This window comes from Epinephelus moara, chromosome 8, assembly GCF_006386435.1.
Source record: "Epinephelus moara isolate mb chromosome 8, YSFRI_EMoa_1.0, whole genome shotgun sequence".
Classification (NCBI taxonomy): Eukaryota; Metazoa; Chordata; class Actinopteri; order Perciformes; family Serranidae; genus Epinephelus; species Epinephelus moara.
This window is the reverse complement of record NC_065513.1, coordinates 32692746-32707687: the sequence shown is the minus strand read 5'-3', so window position 1 is coordinate 32707687 and position 14942 is coordinate 32692746. Positions and strand designations below refer to the sequence as shown.

The 14942-nt window shown below is 41.5% G+C and overlaps 1 protein-coding gene across 1 annotated transcript in view; it reads right to left on the bottom strand.

Annotated features, from left to right (window-relative positions):
- Window positions 1-12043, bottom strand: part of tmem8b (transmembrane protein 8B) — a 54641-nt gene extending 42598 nt beyond the window's left edge. Inside the window, exons 1-3 of the mRNA XM_050051030.1 lie at window positions 11709-12043; window positions 6029-6218; window positions 5232-5439 (exon numbers count right to left, since the gene is read on the bottom strand). Coding sequence (XP_049906987.1) covers window positions 5232-5439; window positions 6029-6218; window positions 11709-11793 — 483 coding nt within the window. The 5' untranslated portion in view covers window positions 11794-12043. The remainder of the gene's footprint in view (window positions 1-5231; window positions 5440-6028; window positions 6219-11708) is intronic.
- Between the last annotated feature and the right edge of the window lie 2899 nt (window positions 12044-14942).

The window sequence follows — 14942 nt, the reverse complement described above, 5'->3', positions numbered from 1 at the left end:
ACCGTTTTCATGCCAGAAAAGAAGATATAGGTATTAATTTATTTCCATCAGGAATTCAGTCTTGGCAGGATATTAAAGCCTCTAAAACCCAATTAAGGCCACAGAGCACTAAAAAAACCCATTGAAACCCTGACTAATTCCATTACTTTAGCTCTTTCAGTCTGAATGACCCACTGAGACGATGCAATTTTATGGAAAACTCTGGGGTACACACTGAGCTCCCACTTTATTAGGTACACCTGAACAATCTAATGCAATCCATTGCAATAGTGCTGCAATGATTGCAACATTTGAAAGCTTGTGTACAGCTTTATTGAACTCCATGGTCATTTTCGAGTCTATAGTAAGTGGTGCTGTTGTACTGAACTGCATTGATTTGAGTTGCATTTACACATTTAAATGAGACAGAAAGGAACCCCTCCCAGTATTATTTTAAAGAGACATTTTTCCCCAAATCAAAAACACATATTTTCTTCTAACCTGTAGTGCTATTTATCGGTCTAGATTGTTTTGGTGTGAGTTGGAGAGTGTCAGAGATATAGGCCGTAGAGATGTCTGCCTTCTCTCAAATATAATGGAACTAGATTGCACTCAACTTGTGGTGCTCAAAACACCAAAAACATACCTCTGTAAAAGTCAACAGTAATAATCCAAAGTAACTCACAGACCTTGTTGTGAGCAGTTTCATGTCGGAGCTACTTTCTTTTCATTGAACTACACCCACCGACCCCCTCAACGTGCAGAACAAAGTGTGCATCTACTGCTAGCTCGGCTAGCACCCCTGAGCTAGCTAGCGTTACACTAGCCTCTGGTCCGTGAGTATATTAATAATAAACATGAATGGTGTCCTCCTTGGCTGAGCTGTAATGATAGCTAGCTCAGCAACACCTCATCACATATCGACGTTTTGGTCATGGACTTTCGACATCCACATACAATGTGCAAGGTACCCTGGGTGCGTTGGTTGTTGACGTTCTGGGACGCCGTGTCAAGTTCTGCCTGTTACATGCATTGTCGTCTTTTGAAATACACTACCGTTTTCACAGGAAACTTAACATTTACATACAGTCTCTTTCAAAATAAACGCACTATGTTGGTACAACACCGTGAATTGACGTTTTTTTTTTCCTTCAACAACAAACACACACAATTGTGTTTAGGCAACAAAAGAACATGGACCCATCCACCACCCCTGCCGTCCACCCCAGTCGGACTTTCACCACCTTAACTTTCGCCGTTGTCCCGCCGCGTTTCCCCCAAACGCGTGCTGTTAAACTATAATGGCAATCGCCACGTATCATGCCGACGTTAAAGGGCGCCTTTTTCCATTGGTTTCTGATGCTGCCTAAGCGCCAGATTTCAATGACTTTTAAGTGAGACCGGGCTTAGCTCAGTGGTGCTAGGTGAGCTAGCAGTAGATGCACACTTGCTTCTGTTCAGTAATGGTTGGCAGGTGTAGTACTGTAGAAAGAAAAATAGTTCCTATACGAAACTGCTCACAAAAGGTCAGAGGAAACACATGTATTAAAGGCTCACATAGGAAAGGTTTATTGCAGGAATAATATGTTAAATGGCTTTAGACTTTATCAGCTAACACTGTCTTTGGTCTTTGTAGGAAAAATTATACTAATTTACAAAGGATATGAACATATGAGTTGTTTTAATGAGTGGAAAAAAAAGATACTTAACTGCAGCTTTTAAAGACTGTTTTCTATATTTGCAGTCTGGGACCGGGGCCCCATTTTACTGACAGTAGACAATGCAGACTGGCCAGCATCCAACATTTAATAAAAAGCTAATATATCATGTCAAAGCTTGATTTTAATGATCATCATAAAACAGTAAGATCTTTTTAAGTAATGGGTAAGTGAGAAAAAAGAAACCCCCTCCAGAATTGTGATTGATGATATTAAGAGTTAGTCTTTCTCACTGAATTCCCACAACCGTTGCTTTCATGAATATGTTACTACAGCCTGAAACTAACTAGTGTCACCATTACCCAGATACAAGATAAAATTGTTTCCCTACGCCTCAATAAAGTCGTAGAAACAGAAGTCTAAAAGATGGTTGGATGCATGAGTTATCATTTAATATAATTTATTACTTATTCCACATTCATTTTCTCTTTGTATGATGTGTAATGACTTTATAATCAGGATATGGTACATCTGGTCTTCATAAGCAAATGATGGAAAAAGCATCTTGTCTGTAACCAATGTTGCTTTTTGTCTTCTTAAAGACATTATGGGGTAAAAAATAGATTAAAGAAATAGAAAAAATGCATTCAACTATTCGTTATTCTACGAGAGAATACAGATAAAATTATTTTCAGAGAGATTTACTCGAATGACACATATAATAATGTTCAATTTTGCTTTGACATTTCAGCATGTCAAAGAACATCTGACAGAAAATACAGTCCATCATTGCTCCTTCCTTTGTGTTCCTAAATACTTATATCCTGTGTGCTAAGTTTAGTATTTGACAGATATCGTGATAAATGCAGCGTGCATCCCCCCCGTTCTGCTTGCATTGCCTCCACCCGTGTTTCCTTTCTGAACTGATAACATCACATCTCGGTTGCTGAAAAAAATTGCCTCCGAAAGCAAAATGTGGAAAAGGTGTTTTATTTCCATCTGCACAGTGTGTCGCTGGATGCTGGTCACATTTTAGCCACAGCGGCTTCTATTCTCAATGCCCCCAAAGCAAACCAATTATTTTGTACATGCAATGTTGATAGCAACTTTTGATGATATTTTTGATTGTTGTGTGTTCCAGGTGCACTTGTGCCAGCCAGTGGAATCCACAAAGGAAGCACAACTGAACACCATGCCAGTCACAAATAAATTGCCTGAAATGGAAATCAGCAGGTGTTTTTATGTGGCCAAAACTGGAGAACATGATGAGATGAAGAAAAACTCTCTGACACTGTTCTGCCTCTTTAAGCTCGGCAGCACGAGCAGGAATACTAATCCCAACCAACGCTTACATCATTTCTATCATTACACGGAGTTAAGTTACCATGAAGAAAACATTTTAGATGTAGATCTCATTTAAGTTATCTTACATAACACTTTCACATAGATAAGTGTCTGTTTCACCAGTCTCCATAGTGAGTGATGGTTAAAAAAGGCAGTGACTAAAGCTTTTTATGTGCTGCTTTAAACGGCTGGTGCTGGATGAGATTTCTCTTCTTTGGTTCCAGACATGTTGGTCTTTTGGTCACTTTTCCACCACTTTGGCCAACACTGACTTATCTCAGCAACTACTGGATGAAATTATGTAAAGATATTCATGAGGAAAAGAAGGACAAATACTAAAAACTTTGGTGATCCCCTGACTTTTCCTCTAGCAACACCATGAGGGCAGGTTTTGGTAGTCAATTAAATGTCTCAACAGCTATCAGATGGACTGCTAGGAAACTTGGAAAAGGCATTCGTCGTACCTAGAGGATAAATCCTATTGATTTTGGTGATCCCCGGACTTTAGCTACCTCCACAAGTTGGTAAAAATTTCACTTCTTGATTGAAATTGTTGTGTCTAGCATGTGACTTTACCTCTAGCGTCCTCATGAGGTTGACAATTGTGGTTTGGAGTGGAATGTCTTGACAACTTTTGGATGAACTGCCAATAATTTGATTCAGACGTTAATGTAATAACTTTGGCAAATAGCAGGTAAAACGTTTATATTTCAGTTTCATCAAATACTTTGTTTTTTGACTAAATACCTGCAAAGCTAACATCATCCGAGGCAGCCTCAGCTATTCTTTGTGTTCAGTGCAAATTGGCAGCCCGTTCTCATCCCTAAGTCATCGAATAATGCCACTTTGTCAGTGATATTGGCAAATTGCAGTGGTATGATACGCGGTTGGACAGCGTTAGTATCTGACGCGGCCAGACGAAACCTTTTGCAGTGCTATGATATGCCGCCAGTCAGCCAGACAGCACCTGTTGTGGCAGTATGATACACCACTGGATGCCTTTAGGTGGAAATGCTGCTGGTAACAATCTAATATAAAGAGCTGGAAAGTCCTTTTAGGGCAGGTTGGTCAAACACATCACGGACTTTTACCCAGGAGCCTGGCGTTCGCTTCCTGTATGAATGTAGAGACAAACCATGATGGGTTTTTTTTCTAAATCTAACCATGTGCTTTCATTGCCACCCCAGCCTTGGTAGCAGCATGCTGGAACTTTAACAGCAGATACAGAAGGATACATAGCATACTGTGTAGACATGAAAGGCCACTGACAAAGTGGTGATATGTGACGACTTGGGACGAAAACATGTTGAAATTAGCAAATATTGTGATGCTATTAAACCAAACTAAGATCCTTAACACTATACCTGCCAAAAATCTACATGTTAACATTAATATTGCGAGTGTGCTAGTGTACTAGTGTTAGCATTTAGCTCAAAGCTTTACTGTGCCAACAATGCATTGTCATCCTAGCTCATCAAATACTGGCACTCTCACATGTGATTACAATGCCAAAGGCACACTTTTACGTCTCTATGAGATGCACTCTTTAAATTCTGTATGTGACGAACAGCTGTCTCTAGGGTAAAACTCATAACATTTGATTAAAGTTGTCAAACCATCACAGTCAGGTTTAGGCAACAAAACTAAACTTTAAAAAAAAAACTAAAAAAAAAAATACAGCATTTTGAGTTAAAATAAGTAGGTAATGTGTTGTAAATACCTCACGAGGGTAGTAACTACATCACGGACGAGACTCAAGTAATGCTACGTTAAAGAACCAATGACTTTGGGTTTCACATGAGACACAAACAGCTGTCTCTTGTCTCAAAGTCTGTGTTTGGTTGACCCATCCACCACCTCTTCCTTCCAGCCTATATGGACCGTCTCACTCTTCATACTACATCACTTACTCTAATATTGCTGGTGATGGGTTTACATTGGAATTAGCTGAAAGCCCTGTGCCTTCAGCATCCGTATCACATGCCGAGGGGTGTGAAGAAGTGTTGGTTTTTGACGGCCAGGCAATGAGACCAGGCTGGTGCCAATTTATAATCTCACAGAGCTGCTAACATGGCTGTAGATACTTTATCTTGATAAAGGATGAATCTGGTTGTTAACTTAATCAGTTACAGATAAGAAAAAACAAAGTGGCCAATGTTAGCATCAACTATGCTGCCAAAATCACAACTCAAAGGTTCAAATTCTAACATAAAACTTTGCTGTTTATTTGTGATGAATGTTCAGGCTCACCTTGACTGAGATCTTGCCCTCATCCTTGGGTAAGTGTGCGGCTAGGAACCAGTCTCCAGGGAGCGGGCTGGTCACGTTGAATGCTCCTGTTGTACGGTTTGGTAGCGTCCAGGTAAGAGTCACAGCAAAGGATCCTGGGACGACTGTGTCCCGGGGGAAGCGGGTGTACAGGGGGTTTATTACTGGAGGAGCTCCAGACCTGAAGTACCTATTAATCACAAAGCCAGAATGTATTCTCTGTTAGGCCTAATATTTTCTGAAACAACAGAGGCATCTGTCAAATATAAAATCCATCCATAAGAACAGCTGATAGCACGAGCACAGATGGCTTCATCTATTTAAAATATGAAAAATTCAAATCCAAAACATTAATAATCATATCCAGCTCTACAAATATGAATGTGATAACCATGCTCACGTCAATCACAATGTAACAGGGACACAGAAAAGTCACCTGAGATAGCAGCTCTCATGACAAACACTGCTTACTAATATGATAAATATAGACAGGCAGAATTAAAAGTTAAATGCAGCTAATGCTTTAACAGCAGTTTCTCCATATGTCAAGGCTGCCGGTAATAGCTGACGCCGCTCTGGTTTAACCAGCTGCTATAACCCTTTTCCCAAAGGTAGAGCTTATAAGGTGCTTATTGTTATCTTTTCATACCCTAGAGAAGGAGCAGCTTCTACGTGTCTAACTTCAACAAAAGAACAACAAAAGAAAGGCTCTGAGCTAAACACAAGCAGCTCCAGAGACAGGGGGAAAAAAAGATGTTGTGACAAAGTCATTGTCTTACACAGTCACATTGCGGTTTGGGCAGCTGTCTCCAAACGTGCCCCCTTGCTCCTTGAAGGTGATGAGGTTCCATACGGCCATCATGGTGTCGTCAGGCACATTGAAGTGGAACAGTTCCACACTGGCGAAGGAGTTGAAAGCATTCAGCTTACGAGGCGTACGGGTGAAGTATTCAGTCACAAAAAGGCAATCTGTGGGGAACAGAACCAGAGGAAAACATGTCTGAATATGTGTGAGCATAAACATAAGAAACAAAAAGAGACATCCTTATTTAGATAATTAAGTGTTGCCTTCATTTGATCAACAAGATTAAGAGTCTACAGCTATGCTATTGGCTGTGAGGCTGCACTTCTGCACAATACTGCTTTGAGCTTTGAGCTTCTAAGAACCAGTTTGCTTTTACACGGGCTAGAGAGCCACATCAATATGTCACTGAACACATCTGTTTACATCTCTGTTTTCCCAGCAATGCTAGCGCCAACTTAAAGCACAACAATAACAATGGCTGATGATGTTTCTTTACAAGTGTTGCTTTTGGTTTTGCAAACCTACATTGGCATCCACACACAACTGGTGTGACACATTCGCACTGCTCATCTTGATTGCTATGGCTGAAGATTATGTTCCAGAAGTAAGTTAATAATCTAAAATGGTTTGATTCTTATTAACACTGGGCATAAGATGTTAATGTTAGCCTTGTTAGCCTAGCCTGGCTAGGTACTCTAGCACCAACTATGCTGGTATATAAATTGCAGTTAAACAAATGTGTGTAAGCACGCTAAAATGTTTACAATGACAATGCTGTGCAGTTGCTAAGCAGGTAGCCTGCAGTGTAATGCCTACCATGTTTACAATCTAAATTTAGTGTGTCAGCATGCTAACATTTGCTAATTTGCACAAAGTACAGCTGAGCATAGTCATTAACCAAAGTATCTGTCAAATTTAAATTTTGACATGATGATGGCACTAGATGAAAAGTCAAGGTACCTTTAAAGTAATTATGATTCATCCTCTGGGAACCAGGAGTGTCTGTGCACAGTCGCCTCCACAATGGGGCACCAGGGGGCAGCGTTCCCTCCCTTGTATAAAGGCATACATTGTCTTCCTAATCAGACTTTCACTTGAAAATCTGTGGAAAAAACCTGCTCCTGTATAATCCACACCCCATGAGAGCATTATCTTCATTTAACAGTCATTCCGCAAATACAAACACAGAGATAATTTGGATATTTTGCCTGTGTCGTCAATTTGCTGTGATCTTGTTACGTATTAGCTTATGTCTGTTTTGAATAAAACGTTTTAGTCCTTGCGTGTCCTTGCATTTATTTACACCTAATGGATTTCTCCTTGTGTTTTTGTCAGCTAACGCAACAAGAACGCTCTATTTTGTGATTGTTTTTCTTAACATTTTCTCTTGTGGAGCATCCCCACGCCCACACAAAAGAAATGGCTGAGCCCTGAGCATACCACCCAACAGTCTCCCTTCACTATGTATGATTACGTTGCCACTTGCCAGTTATTTGATGCCCCTCTCTGCTATAAGCCTCGTGCCCCTCTTGAGTATCTGTTCTAGCGCCAACACTGTCTGTACCAGATGTTTGTGCCAATTTTTCCGGTAGATGTTGAGATATTTCACAGGCTATGTGAACATTTCTACGTACTGGTGGCACAAGATAAAAGATCACGAGATCACCAAAGTCATTAGAATTCATCCTCATGGGCACCATTGATATCTGTACAAAATTTTAATGGCAACCCTTCCAAAAGTTGTCAAGAGATCCCAGTCTGAACCAAAGCGCTGGACGGACAGACCGACATCGTCATCCCTAGCCACACTGCTAGCTCTGCTGACAATGAGTTAAGACTTTTGCTCATAAAGACTGAATCCCAAGAACAAACATTTTCCAATTTGTCAGCACTATCATCCTTGTAAACAGAACAGAGGCATAAGCAGTCTCTGTGTCTTAAGTCCATAATGACAAGCTTCCCCTTGAACCTGGCAAACTGTAGAGCGCTAGATCATCTAAATATGTGATCACAGACTTTAACTCCTTTTAAAGCAGCAGAGGGAGATGTATGTATGCAGGCTCACTCGCGTCCTGCATAATGTCAAATCCTTGGATTACATCCACCAAAGGCTCTGCATATAAAAGCAGCAGAACAAGTGGCAGGTGTAATCTGCCACATTACCTACATGAGCCATCAAGCTACACCCAGCGGGTGGGCAAAATGTGGGGGAAATGGAGTGTGAGTCAGTTAATTGCTATACTAGAACACACTGCTTCTCTTAGATAGGTGTTATCATAAATATAAACATAAGTAGATAAAAAAAGACAGTTGGGTTTCATTAGAACAATGTGGAGGCTTGATGTTTCACTGGAGGAGAACATTTGTAGCACACTCCCTTTGTGTTTATGCATTTCTACCATCTGTACCTGGAATACCTGTGGCGATGGTGTTCACCGCTTTGTTTCTTTTTGGAGGTAATTTCTCCCACCTGCACTTTGTACAAATGTAGTTGAAACTAGGATATCACTGTTAAAAATGAGGACACCATGAAAAGCCTGTGCCTCTAAAACAGCATGAGCCCAATTCATTTAAGAGTTGTGGCGACACAGTAAGCGAGCTGAACTGTACTAATGCTGTCATTTGCAGCTGCACGCTTTGCTACTGCTTCTGTCTTTTACCTTGATGACGGCACGGAGTACAGAAAAAAAAAACAACTGACCCTCCACAGCGACAAGACGCCGAGGCGTGGATGCATGAAGGAAACGGTTTTCTTGAGTGTGCAGTGTGTTCTAATGTGTGTTCGGAAAAAGAGAAAAATGGCTCTGCTCTGCTCCTCTCCCCCACACTATTACCAGTCCTCAAAGCGCGCGCTGGCTCTCACCTATGGAAGCAACCTTGAATACTAAAGACGCAGGATAAGGAGACAGAAACTCAGAAGAATGAAGCAATCTCGCTGTCAAGAACTAAGGCTTAATCCCATACAAAGCTCCCAGCCTTAATTTCACTCTCATCCCAGCCTTCCTCTGGTGAGCTATCTGCATTATATGTGAGCCTTCTTTACATTAAGGTCCTTTCCCTTTCATTAAGTGGATACATATGACTGAGGCTGAGGAGGAGCAGGTTTCATGTCACCGACTGAAGTGCTAAACTCAATAGGTGGAGTGTGGCACTTACAGAGCTGGAGCCTTCAGTACAGCTACCGTATGTTCTGCTTGTCTGATAAGACAGAGACACAGCAACAGCTCACAGCTTAATAAGACACTGTAACCAGTTGATTACTTGTTGTTTAAACAGATGTTTGAAAGGAAAAAGTCCCCAATTTTGCACATCTGGATTTTAAAGTCTTTACAGCAGGATGAATTGTGCATCGCCCAATCTGCAGGCAATGCAACCTCACAAGAAAGTCGCCATTTATTAGAGCAAAAATAAGCTTCCACACGCTCTCTACATCAGTGGTTCCCAACCTGAGAGTCAGGACACCCATAAGGGGTTGTGAGATGATTACGGGGGAGTGGGGACTCAGAAAATCGAATTCCTGCTGCGTAAAATTCAGTTTATTTTTCCTCAAGTCTTTGCCTTTTCTTTTATAGTTTTACCTCGTCAGTGTGGAGAATATAATTAAATATTGCAGTTAAGGGAAAAGCACTCTTTGATTGCGGCGTGCACCCTGTGATGGCGTTGGCAAGTAGACGCTTCTTTGTTGTAAAAAAGACAAATTTCAGAAGCAATGGTTTTAATAGCTGAGAATGTTTCACACATTCCCTGTAAGTGTTGATGATGTGCACTGGGTTATTTTTATCTCAATTCATTCTCCTACACACCTGTCTGTACTGAGGTGTGCAAAAATACATTGATTTTATTCGTCATTCATGTCAATGGACTGTAAATATCCAATAAACTATTGAATAGCATTTCAATAGTAATCGTCACAACCTTGCGTTTGCCAGATTCCACATCCCACAATTCTGTAATATGTACAGTACACGCAGGCAAAAGACAGGCTTCATTTCAAGCATATCAGCATCTTAGCTTGTTGTGACAAATTGAACACATGCCTGAAACCCACATGCCAAGCTATTATTAGAAAACTAGATTAATAAACATGCATATCTATTTTTAACCTCCCTCTATGTGGGAAAGAAAAAAAAAGACCCTGCAAAGGAAAAATGTCTCAGTGACAATCCAGCAGCCACATGCTGTAACTGCACCTAACGTGAAGGTGTAAACACGCCACACAGTATTTAAATATGCTTGTTTGTTTGCCAGCTCAATAAAGACGTTGAAAGATAAAGGCAGCAGAGTGCTTACAGGCGTTCTTACAGCGCGGTTGTGAATTCAGTAATCTCAGTAATCTTCAATGAGCGCCTCCCAACCACTGTTTTACTCTGTTAGAGGCTTAATACAGACATAATCCTGCTTTTTGTCATCCCAACTGGAGATTTACCCTTGAAGGCTGAGCGGGATCGTCTTTAAACTTTGTTTTTTGGGAACAGCGGAGGTAAAAGCTGCTTCTCAAATTTCCTCCTCTATTAGCATGATGTTGAAGGATTTTAAAAGACAGAAGAACCATCTGTAACAACAATGATTAAAAGGAAAAATTTGGCACACCTTAGCCATCAATTCCCACTCTCAGTCAAACACAGCATCCTCACTGGGTAAAGTGACTTCCAGCTGATCATAAAGACAATGAGCATTCAAAATAAACAAACAAAGGCACTGAGAAATACATTAAATTCTCTGATATCACTGGGAGAAAAAGAACCCCAGTAATCCAGGGAAAAGAGGGCAAAGGGGGACACTGATCTCACTGACTTCGACCAAGTCCAAAGATTTACCAAAACCAATGAAGAGAAACAGCAACAAGTCTGTCAGGGGGACTGCAACATCTTCACACAGACCTCTCAGGTCTTCCGTGACCACAGCCAGTACAGCGTGTGCTGCAGGTATGGATTCATTGTTGTCTCACAATTGAGCTCTGAGGTTTTTCTTTCACACCTCTGTCTTGAAGCAGCACAGACGTCTTGGTGGATAGAAAACACTCTCCATGTCTAGCTTTGTTTCTAAAGGAGAGAGAAATATCTTGTACTTGTTGGTCACATTTAATGATAACATGAGGTGGAATTAAAGGGATTTAAAGGTTTAAGTTAAGTGAGTCTGTTCTCCAGTTAAGGTGCATTAAACACAGGACATAACAACTTAAACACTGCCCCATCGTCCGATGATATATTTGCATGAAGCCAGCGTGTCTTAACTTGTCTCTGCCTTCTTTAACAAAGCAAAACAACCCCCAAACAAATAAACAAACAGCAACAATGCAAGCGTCCAGCCTGATGTGCTTCCCTGTGGCCACACATTCAGCCCCGAGTATCGCACCGTACAACCTATAGAAGCATCTGTCAATGTGTTGCGTGCCATAATTAGCAGCAACCTTCCCCATGCGTCACGTAACTGAAGCCAGCCTGTGTTCTTGGACACGGTTTTGTTTGCTGGCCGAGACTAGAAGCAGCGGCTGTGGATGTTTTAGGAGATTGAGAAGCACAAACGGGATCCGATGCTGCCGCCGCCGCTGCTGCTGCTGCTGCTGCTGCTCTCTGGGAGGATTTCAGCACCCCCGAGAAAAGGAACAGCTCCCCGTGAATCAAAGCAACACACACTGAATGGAAAGCACTCACCTCCAAGAGCGCACAGATAGGTGTAAACAAGCAAGAGGAGCCTCGGAGGGCTACATCCTGAGCCCAGACGCTCCAGTTGCCACATCGTTAGAAGCAGAATATTATGTGGAGGGCTACAGCCCGGGTGCAGTTCTCAGTCGCTGTGCTGGTCTACATTTTTTCAGATTTTTGCCAACGACCAGCTGTTTGTGCATGACGTAATTCAGACGACGACGGGACAGCGCCTCCCCTTTGGCTTTGATTTGACAACCTCAATATGTCGACTTATTTCATTGGACCTCCGGCCCTGTCAGTCCGGGGACGGTGCAGACGTACATTGCACCACAAGGCTCGTCACTTCGGCGTCCGGGCCACCACACACACACACACACATACACACACGCACATACACACGGGGCAGAGTGAGGAGTAGAGGCTGCAGCTGCCCCCGGAGGCTGCAGCCTCCTCACCCAGGAGCCGGGACACAAAGTTGGGGGGAAATAAAGCATCTGACCTGATGTGATCCTGCACAGCTCTGAACTCGGACATGTTTCATAAAAAAATATGTGTTTTATCTTGTTGACATTTACAGCTTCTTCTGCATTGCAGTGTATTTCACTCGCAATAAAACTGATACTTGTGTTTAGAAGATTTGTGTCTCTTAATAAGTTGGGATGATTTGGCTTTTAACTCCGCTGTGCCTTCTTAAGAGCTCAGAAAACATTATATTATTACCACCCTGATACTTTTAACTTTTCTCAATTTTATGAGAATTGCTTACAGACATGATTTTTTTTACTGATGTTTAAGAAGTCTGTCTGACTTCTGTGGGACTTTTGGAGACCTTTGCAGTAAAACATGGTGAGATATGAGACATTTTAAATGCTCTAACCTGTATTTGTGACAGTATTTTTTACACAGCACCACCACTACCAAAATCCAAACAGGTGTCTTTGGATTTCTGTTATTAATGCCTAAGACATCCAAATATTAAAGGTCCAGTGTGTAGGATTTAGGGGGATATATTGGCAAAAATTGAATGTAATTCACTATATTTTCTTTAGTGTATAATCATCTGAAAATATGAATTGTTGTATTGTCATTACTTGAGAATGAGCCATTTATATATACATAGGGAGGGGGACCTTGTCTATGGAGACAGCCATGTTGCACCTCCGTGTTTCTACAGTAGCCTAGGACGGACAAACTAAATACTGGCTCTAGATGGCGCCGTTCTAGGTTTTGTTTCGGCCACTGAAGTGAGCAGCCACTCCTCAACAAGACTGTCGGAAAAGCACAGGTTTTTTTACTTGAAACTGCTTTATTCAGTGTTTTTACTGGTTTAAATCACCTGGTCCAGAAATAAGGTGGGCACACATTAGCAGGCGCTGGGCTAGCAGCTGTTCTTCAACATGCTGAACGGCATCGGACACTGATTTGTAGCATGAAACAGTGTTATTCAGTGTCCGGTTTAATTCACCAGGGGTCTCAATCATAGACACTGCATACACACAAAATGACACTTCCAATGTAAAAGTTGTGATCTACAAAAACAGACTTGAATGGAGGAACTTTGACCCATGCTGATGAACATTTTGGAGATGGGAAATTGGCAATACAGATGGTAAAGTGGAAGCCTGATTGTAGAAAATGTCAAACATTTATTGGGGCCATTTTTTGGCTTTTGTCTGTACGTACATTTTAATTTGGATCCCACGCACTGTTTTATAAATGAGACCCCTGTTTTGGAGAGGATGAGGCCTTTGCAGATAATTTCATCACCTGGAAAAATCCTCCTGAACAATGAACACTGGAGGAATTGTAAACGGAAGAAGTTTCGGCTGGTTGCAGTCTGTAATCCTCACCGCTTGATGCCACTATCCATCCATCCATTTTCTAACCGCTTATTCTCTTGAGGGTTGTGGGGGGGCTGAAGCTTATCCCAGCTGACATTGGGCGAGAGGCAGGGTACACCCTGGACAGGTCACCAGACTATCACAGGGCTGACACATAGAGACAGACAACCATTCACACTCACATTCACACCTACAGACAATTTAGAGTCACCAATTAACCTGCATGTCTTTGGACTGTGGGAGGAAGCTGGAGTACCTGGAGAAAACCCACGCTAACACGTGGAGAACATGCAAACTCAGCACAGAAGGGCTCCCACACCCGCGATTGAACCAGGAACCCTCTTGCTGTGAGGTGATGGTGCTAACCACCACACCACCACTTCATACCACTTAATGCCCCTAAATCTTACACACTGTTCCTTCTAAATGTCACTATGCTCAATATTATACTGTGTATTCCTGTCTCTTTGGCAAAACAAGAGTAATACACATTTGTTTATGAACAGCCCATATAACATATAGTTCTTATTTGGTGTTTTAACAATGCTCATGGCCTTTTTTTCCCAATATTTCATCACTTTCATCAAATATTCCACTCCAGTTTGCAGCCAATTGTTCCACGGGTCAATAATGATATTAACACTGTTGCACTGTACTGAAAACAAGAGTGAATTCAAACGACTAAATTTCTGTTATTAAGTTTGATTCAAATTGAAAAACAAGGCATATCTTTTCTTCCTAAATTAATGCACAATTAGTTCTCCTGGACTTTGAATAATTAATTTTAAGCCTCTCTCTCACGTTCAGCTGGGGATTGCAGACTTATTGGGGGGAAAAAATGAATTTTTCACCAGTGTCCCCATCAGACAATAAACCATTCCCCTCCAGGAGCTGGACATTAAGACTGACTCAGTCATGATTATTTTTAGGCTGTGGGGTGACTTCAACATGAGTCATAACTGTCCAAGCAGATCTGTCAGGAGAGTGAGCGAGCTCCTGAATCAGGTTGGCTATAATTTATTTGACATAAATGAATCATTAAAGTGAATTGTTGGCACTGAACTACGAACAAATGTCGAGCAGGTTGAGAATGATACATAGGCTGAGTTTCACTTTTTGACAAATTTATTGCTGACCTCCAACTAACCCGACTCACAACACACATTTTTTGGGGAGTAAATTAGTTCGCAGTTAAGTCACCCTAGCTGCCTGGAGTGTTTTCCACAACGACTGCCTACAGAACAGTCGGCTATAAATTCATCTCTGTATTTCAGTGAATGTTTGAGGAGTAAACAGCCACAATGAGCCACCTAACAGGAGCCTGCTTTGCTCTTTGCAGACTGACAGGAACGTTTTGATACTTTATTGATCTAAAATGGGGAAAATGTTCGACTTGTCC